The sequence below is a fragment of the Xyrauchen texanus genome, chromosome 36 (assembly GCF_025860055.1).
Source record: "Xyrauchen texanus isolate HMW12.3.18 chromosome 36, RBS_HiC_50CHRs, whole genome shotgun sequence".
Taxonomy (NCBI): domain Eukaryota; kingdom Metazoa; phylum Chordata; class Actinopteri; order Cypriniformes; family Catostomidae; genus Xyrauchen; species Xyrauchen texanus.
In genome coordinates this window covers 1,316,331-1,331,900 of record NC_068311.1, presented here as the reverse complement: position 1 = coordinate 1,331,900, position 15,570 = coordinate 1,316,331, and the positions used below count along the sequence as shown (strand labels likewise).

General features: G+C 35.8%; 1 protein-coding gene across 1 annotated transcript in view; it reads left to right on the top strand.

Moving 5' to 3' along the window:
• Window positions 1-15,094, top strand: part of cep57 (centrosomal protein 57) — a 15,209-nt gene extending 115 nt beyond the window's left edge. The window contains 12 exon segments of the mRNA XM_052107687.1: window positions 1-42; window positions 1,466-1,619; window positions 4,440-4,592; window positions 6,337-6,458; window positions 6,563-6,757; window positions 11,365-11,463; window positions 11,555-11,623; window positions 11,952-12,083; window positions 12,086-12,186; window positions 13,315-13,459; window positions 13,544-13,651; window positions 13,653-15,094. The exon segment at window positions 1-42 is cut by the window's left edge and continues 115 nt beyond it. Coding sequence (XP_051963647.1) covers window positions 4-42; window positions 1,466-1,619; window positions 4,440-4,592; window positions 6,337-6,458; window positions 6,563-6,757; window positions 11,365-11,463; window positions 11,555-11,623; window positions 11,952-12,083; window positions 12,086-12,186; window positions 13,315-13,459; window positions 13,544-13,651; window positions 13,653-13,760 — 1,425 coding nt within the window. The 5' untranslated portion in view covers window positions 1-3 and the 3' untranslated portion in view covers window positions 13,761-15,094.
• Window positions 15,095-15,570: the final 476 nt, after the last annotated feature.

The window sequence follows — 15,570 nt, the reverse complement described above, 5'->3', positions numbered from 1 at the left end:
TTAATGGACACGGACTCAAAAACCTCCGCAGGACGAGAGAAGGTAAAAACTTTATAAACGTTAGAAAACATCCATTCAAATTCAACATGTTTCACTAGCAGCTTTAAAAAATATATAATAACTGCTATGATAAAAAAAAAAAAAAAGTCGTGTATTTAAATAAAATCACACTTAAAATACTACATTAAATCATCACGTATTTATATAAATCAAGCTTTAAATAATGTTAAATAATTTTTCATGCAGGTAAATCCAGTTCGGACTTTGCGGTTTTGTAATTAGCTGTTTTGAAACATAGTAGCTGGTCTAAGATGGTCATGAGCTGGTCTAAACTGGTCCAAGTGGGTCATGAGCTGGTCGACCAGCTACTATATTCCAAAACCAGCTTGACCAACTTGAGCTGGTATGACAAGCAGGTAGCTGGTCATGAGCTTGTCCGAGCTGGTCCTTAGCTGGTCCATAGCTGGTCCTTAGTTGGTCCTTAGCTGGTCCTTAGCTGGTCCATAGCTGGTCCATAGCTGGTCCAAGCTGGTCATGAGCTAGTCCAAGCTGGTCTAAGTTGGTCATAAGCTGGTCATGACCTGGTCTAAGATGGTCATGAGCTGGTCTAAGCTGGTCCGAGCTGGTCATGAGCTGGTCTAAACTGGTCATGCGCTGGTCCAAGTGGGTCATGAGCTGGTCCAAGCTGGCCATGAGCTGGTCCAAGTGGGTCATGAGCTGGTCTAAGTGGGTCATGAGCTGGTCCAAGCTGGCCATGAGCTGGTCCAAGCTGGCCATGAGCTGGTCCAAGCTGGTCTAAGTTGGTCATAAGCTGTTCATGAGGTGGTCATAAGCTGTTCATGAGGTGGTCATAAGCTGGCCATGAGGTGGTCATAAGCTGGTCATGACCTGGTCTAAGATGGTCATGACCTGGTCTAAGCTGGTCATGAGCTGGTCCAAGTGGGTCATGAGCTGGTCCAAGTGGGTCATGAGCTAGTCCAAGCTGGTCCTTAGCTGGTATGACAAGCTGGTTTAAGAGCATGTTCCAGCTACCAGCTTATGTTCATGAATGTTTAAATTCAACATTATTTTACATCCATCTTTATAAAGGCACGATAGCATGGCTTTATAAAATGTCAAATAATGTTGAATTTAAACATCATTCTTGAACTAAATAAGAAGTAAATAACCGTTTTGGATTTTTTTATCTGAATTAAAAATCAAAGTAAAATGATTATCATGTCCCAATAGAGTCCAGCTCTTTTCAGTTTTTAACCAAAAGGCACTTTGCCATAAAACAGTAATTAAACACCAAAATAAACTTTATTACAGACGTAAGCTCATTTTAGATGTTACGGTTTACCAAGATTCATCCTATCAAGACTTAATAATCGTATTTACACAGTTGGTTCCTCTTATATTACTATATATATATGCAGTTGTCCAGAGCTGTAGTAAATGTGTCTCTGTGTGCTGTGTTTTACAGGAGGGTCTGACGTTACCCCTCAGAGGTCGAGTGATGTCTGACAATGTGTCTCTGCCCTCATATGCCGAATATCCTACAGGACGTCCCTTTATCAACACACACCTGCCGCTCAAACACAAACCTGTCAATGCTTTTCCAGAGAGCAGCGGTGCAGGTACACACACACACACACACACACACACACACACACACACACACACACTTGCGACAGGGTCTCTGTGATGCTCAGGTATGTTACCGTGACAACTGATAACTCTCTAATGACACCAGTCGCACTCATGCGTATAGAGAGAATGACGATCCACTGACAGCTGTGTGCTTCCATCATTAATAATTCACCATGTCTGGATAATCGCTCTCAGTATTGAGTGTTGTTGATGTTTGAGCAGGTTACAAGATGCCAAGACAGTGTAGTATATAAATACTGTGAGTTTATTATAAATACTATGTGAGGTATTATAAATACCGCACATACAGATAGAGTACTTAAAGGGATAGTACACCCTGTGGAACACAAAATGAGATGCTAGTCAGAATTAGCGCCTCAGTCACCATTCACTTTCATTGCATAGTTTGTCAAGATGATGAAAGTGAATGGCTACGAGGCTAACACTCTGCCTATCATCTCCTGTTGTGTGAACTGTGCCTTTAATTCAAGTTTCTGTTCACATCATTTCTTGTAATTGCAACTTTATGTGAGATATAGTTACATTTGCGAAATATGCTAAAGTCGTAATTCTGAGAATACATTTTATTCGTCACAATTGCGACCTTATCTAAGAAAGCTCGTAATTGTGACTTTCTTGTAATTGCAATTTTATTACTTTCAATTGCGACTTTATTTCTTGTAATTGCAAACATTATTCTCATAATTGCAACTCAAGCCTATATCTCGCAGTTGTGAGAAATAGTTACAATTACGTAAATATTGGCAATTCTGAGAATAAACTATTTCTTACAATTGCGACTTTATTCTTGTGTTTGCAATTTATATCTCTTAATTGCGACTTTATTTCTTGTAATTGCAATTTATATCTCTTAATTGCGACTTTATTTCTTGTAATTGCAATTTATATCTCTTAATTGCGACTTTATTTCTTGTAATTGCAATTTATATCTCTTAATTGCGACTTTATTTCTTGTAATTGCAATTTATATCTCTTAATTGCGACTTTATTTCTTGTAATTGCAATTTATATCTCTTAATTGCGACTTTATTTCTTGTAATTGCAATTTATATCTCTTAATTGCGACTTTATTTCTTGTAATTGCAATTTATATCTCTTAATTGCGACTTTATTTCTTGTAATTGCAATTTATATCTCTTAATTGCGACTTTATTTCTTGTAATTGCAATTTATATCTCTTAATTGCGACTTTATTTCTTGTAATTGCAATTTATATCTCTTAATTAGCGACTTTATTTCTTGTAATTGCAATTTATATCTCTTAATTGCGACTTTATTTCTTGTAATTGCAATTTATATCTCTTAATTGCGACTTTATTTCCTGTAATTGCAATTTATATCTCTTAATTGCGACTTTATTTCCTGTAATTGCGATTTATATCTCTTAATTGCGACTTTATTTCTTGTAATTGCAATTTATATCTCTTAATTGCGACTTTATTTCTTGTAATTGCAATTTATATCTCTTAATTGCGACTATTTCTTGTAATTGCAATTTATATCTCTTAATTGCGACTTTATTTCTTGTAATTGCAATTTATATCTCTTAATTGCGACTTTATTTCCTGTAATTGCAATTTATATCTCTTAATTGCGACTTTATTTCCTGTAATTGCGATTTATATCTCTTAATTGCGACTTTATTTCTTGTAATTGCAATTTATATCTCTTAATTGCGACTTTATTTCTTGTAATTGCAATTTATATCTCTTAATTGCGACTTTATTTCCTGTAATTGCGATTTATATCTCTTAATTGCGACTTTATTTCCTGTAATTGCAATTTATATCTCTTAATTGCGACTTTATTTCCTGTAATTGCAATTTATATCTCTTAATTGCGACTTTATTTCCTGTAATTGCAATTTATATCTCTTAATTGCGACTTTATTTCCTGTAATTGCAATTTATATCTCTTAATTGCGACTTTATTTCTTGTAATTGCAATTTATATCTCTTAATTGTGGCATTATCCTATATTTTGCAATTGTGACCTTTTTCTCAGAATACGACTTTAGTCTTCATTGAGCAATTGTGACTATTTCCTGTAATTGCAACTTTATTTCTTGTAATTGCAACTATTTCTAATAATTACGACTTAAGTCTATGTCTCGCAATTGCATACAAATTTTTATATCTTGTAATTCCAAGCGACTCAAGCCTATATCTCACAGTTGTGACTTTATTTCTCGCAATTGCAACTTTATCCTATATTTCGCAATTGCAGCCTTTTTTCTCATATTTGCGACTTTGACCTTTATCTCGCAGTTGTGACTTATAATTGCAATTTATATCTCTTAATTGCGACTTTATTTCTAGTAATTGCAACTTTAGCCTTTATCTCGCAATTTATTTCTCGCAATTGTGAGAAATAGTTACAATTACAAGAAATAGACACATTTGCGAAATATTGGCAATTCTTAGAATAAACTTCTAAGATTTTTTTTATCTTTAGAAATAAAAACCTTTGATGTACTATGAAAACATACAGTGACTAAATGAAAACAAATGTACATTTTTTAGACTTCAAAAACAATTTGCTCAGAAGTCCTCGTGATTATGACATCACAACAGCTCATTAGCAAATTCCCGCCAACATTTACACATCAGCACTTATTCAGAGCTCAGCCGGAAAACAGTCGGTCAGAGAGAGGGTGAAAAATGATCATGCAAACTAAAGAATGTATGTTTTTGGTGCAATAAAACAAATTTCCTAAAGAGGAAATAAACCTGCATAAAAATCAAATATGGCCCCTATAACGGTTTGTCTGCCTGTGTTTGTTTTAGCGATTATTTCAGCGCTAAAAAACCTACAGGAGAAGATTCGTAATCTTGAGTTGGAACGATATGATGCTCAACAGAAACTCCAGATGCTCCACAGAGAATCCACACACGAGGAGCGAGAAGACAACGGAGCGCAAGGGAGACCAAAAAACAACGGTGTGTATCATCAGTGTTGAGGAGCAGTTAAATGTGCAGTGTGTAAGATTCAGAAACACTTGTTATTAGTGACACCTGTGGCCGTTCAGTGAACTGCAGCCTGTTGCAAATGTTTTTAGTATTTCCATCTCTAAAATAACGTTATCTAGTGTTGCAGTTTGTTGTCGCTGTAACGGAAGAGCGAAAGTAGCGGAAGAGAAGTACTGAGGCTCTCAGGAGCGTGCATAAACGTCACATCCTTTGGATTTTCCCGGCCAAAGCGACGTTCCCTTCACATGAAAATCAGCCTCCAGGCTTTAATAGGCAATGGAGGAAGTCCGGGAAGGGCTGATTTTTTAAAGTTGTGTTACAAGCCGTTGGCAAAAGAAGGGCGAATATTACATGAAAAATGTTACTGTAACTTAAATACAAAGCGTCAGCTGTTTTCACAATAGTGCAGCTTTTTCAGTAGTAAGCTTCATTTTTTCTGAATTTAGTTTTTTTCGGAAATTTTTTTTTATCTTCAAATTTTTTTTATTCTTTGAATTGTTTTATCTTGAATTTTTTTTTTCTCATGAAGCAACACATGAGATTTTTTTCTTGCTAGCTAACAATTAGCATGTGGTACCATCCTCGGCCACCAGGTGCCACTATCAGTAAATCTTACGCTGATAAGGTGACAATGTCATTTGTATAATTATAGTATTATAAATGTATAAATGTTTAGTTATAGTATAATGCTATAAAATAATGTCATGAAAAAAACAATAATGTTGAAATCCCACAATTAAATGACTATACCTCAGGTTACATTTGACAACGATGGAAGCTGGCATTAAGATTTACATTTACATATATTCATTTGGCAGATGCTTTTATCCAAAGCGACTTACAAAAGAGGAAGCAAACATGCATTAAGTTACAAACAAACAAACACTTGACAACAGATTGTTTGATGACCTTCTACATTCGGTCAACTTGTCAGCATAAGATTTCATGCTATTCACATGCTAATTGTAAGCTAGGATGAATTAAGTTTTAATGTGTTGCCTCTTGAGGAAAAATAAAATCTTCAAAATATTTGTTTTTGTAGTACATAGCCTCAGAAAGGCACTAAGACGTCTAAAAATAATTTTGACTTCATAAAACAATTCCCCTTGGACCGTTTGGTTAAAATAAATGATTCCCTTAAAGTTAGCGTTGGGAGCGCTTATTCATTTAAGTGAGTCTTGGATGGTTCATATAAATGATTCAATGATTCACTGATTCACTTGAGCCCTGAGCGGCCTTAAAGGGACATATTACGCTAAATATTTAGTTAATTGCTTCTGTTTATGTAACTATAACTGTTTAATTGCCTGTTCTGGTTTTATCAGTGTATTAATATGGTTTTACTATAGTAATATAGTATTTTAGTAACCATGGCTAATTTTGTGGTTACTATTGATTTACTACATATACTATGGTTAAACTGTTGCTGTACTAAAAACATGGTTCTTTTCTGTGAGGCAATATCACCCTATTTGCATATATAATGCTAAACTAAACACTAATGTGTAGTTTTACCTAGTTAACCTAAAGTTTCTTATAGTTTTACCCGGTATTAGTTTGGCATCATCAAGATCACATTGGAGTTTATTCTGGCCAAGAACCTGCAAATTAAACAGGACGAGACCGTCTGACTGACATGTAAAGCGACTAACCACAGTTCAGTCCTGGCAAGTCAGTCTCCCAGCTGTCTCACTTCACACCTGTCTGTCTGTAGAGCTGCTCTCTCAGTTGTCGGCGGCTGAGAGTCGATGTTCACGTCTGGAGAGACAGTTGGAGCTCATGAGGAAGACCGTGAGAAGCACTGAATCGGACCGAACGGCTGTTCTCAGACGGAGGGTTCGTCACACACACACACACACACACACACACACACTGTAGGTGTTTGTATATTTATTATTCTGCCTGTGACCTGCAGGTGTGTGTTTGTTTATGTTGTCCAGGTATCTCTGGGTCGTGTGGATTCTGTAGATCCGTCAGATGTTCAGGTGAAGCTGCAGAAGTTGGAGATGTTGGAGCAGCAGTATCAGAGACTCACACACACTCAGAGCATCACGGAGAATAAAATCACACAACTGGAAAGAAAACTGCAAGAGGAGGAACATCAGAGGAGACTAGTGCAGGACAAAGCAGATCAGGTTTAATGACCGTCTCACAGTCTCTACGCAGCGCAACTTTATCTGCTTTCTTGTTTCCGGAAGTATTTTTCGCGATTCGTTTGGGCGATATGGCGATTTATATAGCATGGCAACAATATAAAGTGTCAATCTATAGAGATGTTGCTATACTGTGTAAACCGCCATATGTAAATATCCATGCACGCGGCTTCACGTGAGACCTTATTGAAGAGACACGGAGAGGGGTTTTCCGGCATTGGAACATTTCTTTAAATTCAATGACGTTCGTCTTGCGTTCGCTGCTTCATAAGCACTAAATATGCTTATAATCTTCTCGCGTGTGTCGTGCACACTCTCTGGAGCATGTACGTGTGTGCTATTCCAACAGGCTTCCTGATATTTGTGCTTTAGAGACAGGAGAGCGCAGAGTGGTGTAACGCCACTCCATCCGACTTCTCTCGATATCGCAGCACAGACCACAAAACGTACGTGCTCCATTTGAATTAGTTAGATTGCATTTTTTAACTTTGTTTTATGTGTTGCATTGCATTGAGAAGATTTTGAGTGTCTTGAGAAAAGTTGAATAATAATAATAATAAAATTAGCTGCAAGCAGCAATTAATGGGGTTCAAGCGGTTTAAGGCTTTTAAGCACATGTATAAAAAGGTATGTTTTATTTAGCAAGCATTTAACCACCTAGATCATAGATGAAAAATACAATTTACAGACAATACAGGCAATTTACTTTGGAAATGTATGTTTTTTTTTAAAGCTTTTTAACAGTCATAGCGCCACCTATTGTCCAATCTCCATAAAAGTTGGTACGCTTCTTTAGAATTATATGTTGCATGTTCTCACCAACTTTCGTGAAGTTTTGACTTTCCGTTTATGATTTATAGGCTTTTGAGTATATTTTGCCAAGCCCATTTTCTGAATGACCCTGTTATAGCTATCATCGGGTAAAGTTCCAAATTCTTTTGATAACTATTGACGTAGACAGTCCAGACAATTGTACTGCATTAGTTGTATTGAGTTTGAGCTAAAAACCTAGGACTAGTTCACAAAAGTATGATTTTTACATAATTGTGAATATTTAATGAACGATTTGATTGACAGCAGTGCTACTTGAGGCAAAGTTGTTCAGAATGAGGAGATCTAACAAATGATGTCTTATGTGTGAAAGTCAGCATGATTACTGAGGCGTAAAACTGGTGCCACTCTGTGTCCGATATCTTTCAAGTTTCTCACAGACGTCTGGGGCCAGGGGTCAAACTCTGTTAACCTTGTCTAATAGGTGCTCAAAGTTCATTGGCCGATGGCGGCCATGTTTTTTGAGATACGCCAATGTCCTCGTGAGACAGTCATGGCACCTTGGACAAAGACACTGCATGATTATTTTCCACTCAGACTAACTTTTGCGTAGTTACAGCCATTTTCATGTTTTTTGGTATTATAGCGCCACCATGTGGCAAAACCGCACCAACTTTTCTGGACGACCAACGATTGACCTCTTACATAAGCATGCCAAGTTTGGTGAAGATATCTAATTTCCTTCAAGAGTTATAGCCATTTACGTAAAATTGGCCACTTCTACTTATGATGTTTTCACGTACCGTAGCTAGCTCGAGTCGAAAGTTCAAACTTTTTTGATAACTTTTGATATTTAGACTCCATAGAATCGTTTGGCACTGGTTTGGTCCCGATCGGACGACAAACCTAGGACTAGTTCGCAAAAGTAGGTTTTATGAAAAATCCAAGATGGCGGAAAATGTTTATAGATGGAAATGAAATCGGAGACATCAGGCCGAATTTTGGCATAATGTGAAATTTAGCATTATGGGAAGGTTGATTTTAAACCAAGCTGAGTGTTTAATTTATTTATTTTTTGTCAAGTTAGAATATACATCAATGTCGTGATTCTAACATTATTCATATCGTGATATAACATTTGACTCCTAATCAAGCTGAAATGCAATAATCCTTTGATGTCATCGAGTGCGCAGTGGAACCCCACCGCCTAAATATACGGAAGTTTGTTGGGGAAACAGGACCGTCTATCCCAGAAACCACATTTTAGTTCTGAATTTCATACAGACTACGCATAATATATATATTTATAGTTTTACAATTTTCTACAAATGCACAAAGTTGACATGCTCCATTTAAAATGTTAGTTCACCCAAAAATGATCCCATAATTGACTCACCCTCACACCATCCTAGGTGTATATGATTTACTTCTTTCAGACAAACACAATCGGAGTTATGTAAAAAATTCCTGCTCTTCCAAGCTTTATAATGGGAGTGAATGGTGCCTTAGATTTTACAGCCCAAAAAAGTCCATCCATCCATCATAGAAGTAATCCAAACGGCTCCAAAGGGTTTATAAAGGCCATCTGAAGCGATGCGATGCATCCGTCCACACGTTCACGAGAGAGTCGAGTTCCGGCATATGACGTAGGCGTAGCGTAAGCTCCGGTGAGAAGTGACGAACGCGGAAAAACACATGTTGTTTACAGCAAAGGAAAGCGCGACAAGAAGTGAGTTGTTTTAGCTATACTGTAGATTTGTATTGGTCTTAAAATGGTGCGTTCGTGCATCTATCCAGTCGTTCCAATTGTCCATTCATGGCAGCAAACACTCTCAGCCTCTGTTAGCATTACCTGCATGAGCACCAGCACGTCTCCCGAACTCTCCGTCTACCAGATCCTTCTGTTTGTGCCGCTACTGCAGCCTCCGCCATCTCCCGGAGTTCCTGCTCTGTGTACTCAGGGCTCAATCTCCTCTTCTCTTATATCGAAATCCTCTGACATCTTTCTTTAATCATTTGTGACCGGCGTTTTGTTTTGCTCTATCCTCTGCGCTTCCTTTCATGCCAAACAAGACTCCAAAATAGAATAATAGATATATCACAATACAAACAAACTATCAGAAATATGCTTGATAACATATTTATTCCCTACTGTAGTTTATAGAAACTTGAGGTGGTGATTATCTTTCAATGGAGTCCACACACAAGATAATCAGATGTATAGATCATTAGATAATCCACATGAAGCACAATGTTACATATGACCACCAGGAGATGGCGCCAAATACACGACACAGACTCAATGATGACTCAAATGACACAGAATGAAACTCATTCTGTGAAATCTCATGACTAAAATCATGTCTGCATGCTATGCAAACCTTTAGTCATTGTTGTGTTTGCTGTCAGTCATTTACATATTTTAATTGCGATTAATATTGCAGATTTTGATTTCACCATTTTTCTCAAAAGAAACAATTTACAGGTTACGAACAAATTATTTAAAATTCCCATTAACTCCGAAAGCTAAAGAAATCCATTTAAAAAATGTAAAAAAAATTTAACCTTTCAGTGAATTTGTATGAAAAAGATTTGGAATTGTGTATTTTGTGATGAGATTGATCGTTTATTTTTCTATTGTATGTATGTAGAGGCTTTATGGCTTGATATTCATGAGTGGCTTTACCTAAAGGTTTCTCTTGTTGAAGTCTTCTCTCATAAGGACATTGTCCATGGACTTGATGATTTTCTGGGTAATAACATCCTTATTCTTGGGAAATTTTATAAACACAAATCTAAATATTTGAAAGTGAAACCCAGATTTTCTGTATTTCACAATATGTTTCTTTCTTATACAAAGAAACTTTCTTATACATTTGGATATAATAGAAGAATATGATTTGAAAAACAAAACCTAGCTTTTTGGTTTCATTTATTTATTATTTTTATTTGTAGGTTTTTTTTTTTAATTTTCATGTAATGCACTTTTGCACCTGATCTCATTGTTATATTGCAATGATGTACGATTGTTGCCATGTTGTTTGTACATGCTATTGTTCTATTAAAAATAATAATAATAATAATAATAATTAATCTGCGCTTCCGCGTTCGTCACTTCTCACCGGATCTTACGCTACGCCTACGTCATCCGCCGGAACTCGACCTTTGAACGCGCGGACGTCCGTTACCGGAAGCCAGTAATTATAGTTTATAAAGTTATAAATATGGATATATTTCTTACAAAAACACATCGCTTCTCTTCAGAAGTCCTTTATAAACCCTCTGGAGCCGTATGGATCACTTTTTTGATGAATGGATGTGCTTTTTTGGGCTTCAGAATCCAAGTTACCATATTCTCCCATTATAAAGCTTGGAAGAGCAGGATATTTTTTACATAACTCTTTAATTGTGTTTGTCTGAAAGAAGAAAGTCATATACACCTAGGATGGCGTGAGGGTGAGTCAATTATGGGATCATTTTAATTTTGGGGTGAACTAACCCTGAAGTAGTTTTCGAAGAAACGCAATTTAACTCTCAGCTTTCAAATGATATCACGAAATTCAAACTAGAAATGTTGTTTTAATGTGGTGTGCCCATTCAAATACTCTCACTCTGTGACTTATTGCACGATAAAAACATGAATGAACTTCAGAGGGTGTTTAAAAGATAATACAACTAATTGAAACTTCATTCCATACGTGTCATCGCTCATGTTGAAATGATAATGGAGTTCTTCCTGACTGTGTCTCACTTCCTGTCTGTCTCTGTGGCCGTTTGTATGTGAGGGATGTTGACCTTGTTGTCTGTTCTGTGGTCAGTTACAGACGGGTCTCGAAGCCAATCGTATTCTCATTCAGTCTGTTTCTCCTCGTCCTCATAAACCCAGTCAAACGAAGAAGCAGAAACTCTCGTCGAAGGTTAATTGATAACACACTAATTCCCCTTTAATCAACATATTCAGATGAATCGCTTATCATTCCTCATGTTTGTTTGGGGGTTTTGTTGCAGGAGCACGCGTCCCACCCGCAACCGCATTACAGACTCAGTCTGGGGGACGTACCGTTTGTGACCGGAACGGTAGGAGAAGTACATACTCTTTTGACTTTTAAAGGGGTTATAATCTACTCTTTATCAATGTATTTTTCCTGAAGTCCCCTTATAATGTTTATAAAGGTTTCTTGCACCAAAACGCTTTAACTGAACATTTATATTATTCTATTCTGGTGTTTAGCAATACTCTATAGACCCATTTTCAGTTAGTAAACATTGTGACGTATTTCTGTGGGCGGAGCTTAGGTGGAGTCACTAACGCTAGATAAACGGGGTCGAAGTTTCTGATCATCCAATAGGCTTCATTGATGTGTAAATCTGGGCGGTGTTATGTTAATGAGCTCTCTTTCTTTAGTCGACGGGTTCGAGTCATTCTGTTCGTGCAAACGTTCAGCACGTTCTTCATCTGATGAAGCAGCATCATCCTCAGCTGTGTAACGAGCGTGTGCTGGGACACGCCCTCTGGCCGGTTCCACCAATGAGAGAGGACCGTCAGGACATCAATCAAGCAGTAGCTCCTCCTCTTCCTGCAGTGAAGAGTTGTCAGAACTGTTATTGACGCTACAGGATGAGTTTGGACATATGAGCTTGTGCGTGTGTTTCATAAATCTATTTATATTTTAATTAGGGCTGTCCATTCAGTCTTTTGATTTAGTATGATTATTTATCAAATAAAATAACATGTTAAAAATTTACGATATATATTATACACACAAACAGTATATATAATATAATTATTTAATCACATATTTAATTATTTTTATTTGAGGGCCGTTTACTTGCGATTAATTTGATTCGATAGACAGCCCTAATATATACATTTATTTAGATAATTATTTGAACTATTTATTTATAATAATTTTTATTTTTATCTTTTTAGCAAATTGTGATATGCAATTAATTGCAATTTAATTTGATAAATAAATGTATATATTAGGGCTGTCAATTGATACAAATTTTGTATATTTATATTTGTAATTATTTGACCTATTTATTATAAATAATTAAAAATGGGGGTCTTTTTCAGCAAATAGTAATATATGCAATTAATTGCGATTTAATTTGATAATACATTTGAATCGATTGACAGCCCTAATATATTTTATTTATTTATATATATAATTATTTGAACTATGTATTATTAATAATACATTATTTTTAATTTGGGGGGGGGTGCATTTTAGAGCAAATTGTGATGTTTGCGATTTAATTTGATTAAATAAAAATGAATTGATTGACAGCCCTAATATGTACATTTATTTATATAATTATTTGAACTATGTATGATTTATAATAAATAACTTATACATAGTTTTTCAGCAACTTGTGATATATGCTATTAATTGCGATTTAATTTGATAAATATATATATTAGGGCTGTCAATTGATTAAAATATTGTATTTATTTATATATATATATATATATATATATATATATATATAATCATTATTTGACATGTATTTAATATAAATAAATAAAAATTGTTTGGGGGTCTTTTTCAGCAAATTGCGATTAATTTGATTAACAATTTGAATGGATTGACAGCCCTAATGTTAAATAAGAGTTGTTAAATGATTATAAAATTATTTATATTCAATAATAATTGAATCTGAACAAAGATTTGTTTTTGTTAAATGGTGCTTTTAAATCATTCAGATATGTCGTGTTGTAAACAGTACTGGCCTTTGGATGTTAAACCGTGTGTTGTTTGTGTCAGTGAGCAGCGGGAGTTGGCGAAACAGATCCAGTCGTGTCGTTCGGATCGTTTGCGGCAGGATTTGGAGCGTGAGATGGAAGTGCTCGTGAAGAGAATGGAGAATAAAGGAGAGCAGATCGCTACAGTCCGTCGACATCAAACACAGGTGACGCATTACTACACGCTTCCATGACGATGGACATGTCACTTCTGAGCAGGCGTGATGAATCGTTGTCTCTGTCTCTCTCAGATGGTGAAGTTGAGGAAACGGTGTCGTAAACAGAGTAACGTGGCTCACGGGGAGGTTAAAGTAATGACTTCAGCGTTGACTCACGGACGCTTCGACCGGACCGGAGAAGGTCAAAGCGAGACCAGGTGAGCGCAGCCGAGACAGTCTGCGTCTGCTCAAAGACATGCGCTCGCTGCAGACGTCGCTGCGCAGCGATCAGCTCCACTGGGAGTATTGACATCACGTGCAGCTTCTGTATTAATGACATTCATGAGACTTAACAGAGACAGAGCAGGAAAATGATCGATTAATCCGATGAAGGCGTGTCCTGGTCTTATTTCAACCCAGAATCAATAGAGAGAAAATATTATATCCCTTATAAGGGAAATGAAGCCGTGTTAGGATCGTAAGGGTTTTTATAATTTCATAATTTAAGCATTTTTTCCCCAAATCCTCTTTCTCTTTTTTTTTTTGTAATGTTTCTTCGATTTTATACATTTATTTTATATATTCTTTATTTATGTATTTTTAATTTTTTTCAGAATTTAGTACATTTTGGTCTTTTTTTGGTTTGTGTGCGTTTTATTTTCTTCCATATATATTATAAATAAAAATGGCACCCCTTCCAAAAATATGATATATAAATATAAATTTTTTTTTATTTATTTTTTTTTTTTATGTGTGTGTATTTTCTTCTCCATATATTATTTTTATATATCATATTTTTTGAGGGTGTGCCATGTTTATTCATATTCAATTTATTTTTCAAAATATCCCCCACCATCTTTTTAAAATAAAAATATTTGTATATTTTCTTTCACAAACTTTTGGATTTGTGTTAAAAAAAAAACAAATTTGCCGTTTTTTCCTCAAAAGTTTTTCTTCTTTGTTTATTGTTTATTTTTTTAGCTCGCTTGTTAACGAGTAACATGACGTACCTCTGATTTGATTCTGTGGTCAAAAGGACCAGGACAGGCGCTTTAGTGAGATTCATCCATTCGTTTTCCTTTAAATTCAGGTTGATAGAAGATGAATGATTCGTTCGGACACCGCTGTGTGAACGTCTGTTCTAGATTAATTACAGGTTTAATTAAAGAAACATGTGAAATCCACTGATGATGCAATCTCATGATTCCCTGCGTCAGTGTCACTCCAATCCAGAGGTCAGAGGTCATGTCACGGTTTTATTCGGACAATCAGATCAAGTATTCGTACAGTTATTGCATCAATATATTTTATGCAAAATAAGGAACAAACTGAACCGTGCAAAGTCAATATTGGTGTTTTGTTTTTCCTCATTTATTACCCAGAATTCCCGATCAATCATTTCTCAGTCTTTCATGTTTTAAATCATTATTTTTCCTTTTCTACAATATTACGAGTATCGATTGTTATTAAAGTGTGGCTTGAAATATAGCTTTATTAGTATGACCTGATGATGTGACTTGATCAGTAATTTATTTAAGTTTGAGTTCATGTCCGCTGGTGCTTTATGAGAGTTTCTCATCATCGTTTGTGTCTTTTAAACTTTTGTAAAGTATTTATTTTACAGCACTGATTAAAGACCGACTGTCGAACGAATTTGTGATTGTGTTTGTTTAGACTGAAACTCCGATGCTGCCGCTTGAACACTTTTATTTGGATAAAAATGCCTCCCTGTTCTTTACCTTCAGATATGAACAAATATTCAGGCGTTACATCAGAAATGTTTGTTGGAGCGAGTCATTTAGCACAAGAGTTTTATTCCAAACAAAAGAAACAAATCGTTTTAACCATCACCTGGGGGTACAAACATGTACAAATACCAGAAAATAGATTTATTAAATCAAAGTGTGTAAAAGTAATAATTTACAAATGGATGATATGTACATCATGAGGAGACGTAATAACCACTTATTGCACAACAAAATCATCATATCTAATAATTACACAATTCAATGCAGAAATGGGAATTTCAGAGTCGCCTATGTGAAATCCAGCAGCTAAACGAAACGCTCAAAGCCAGAAATCCAGCACATGTTCCTTCAGTGCAATGTGTGTTTCTGATA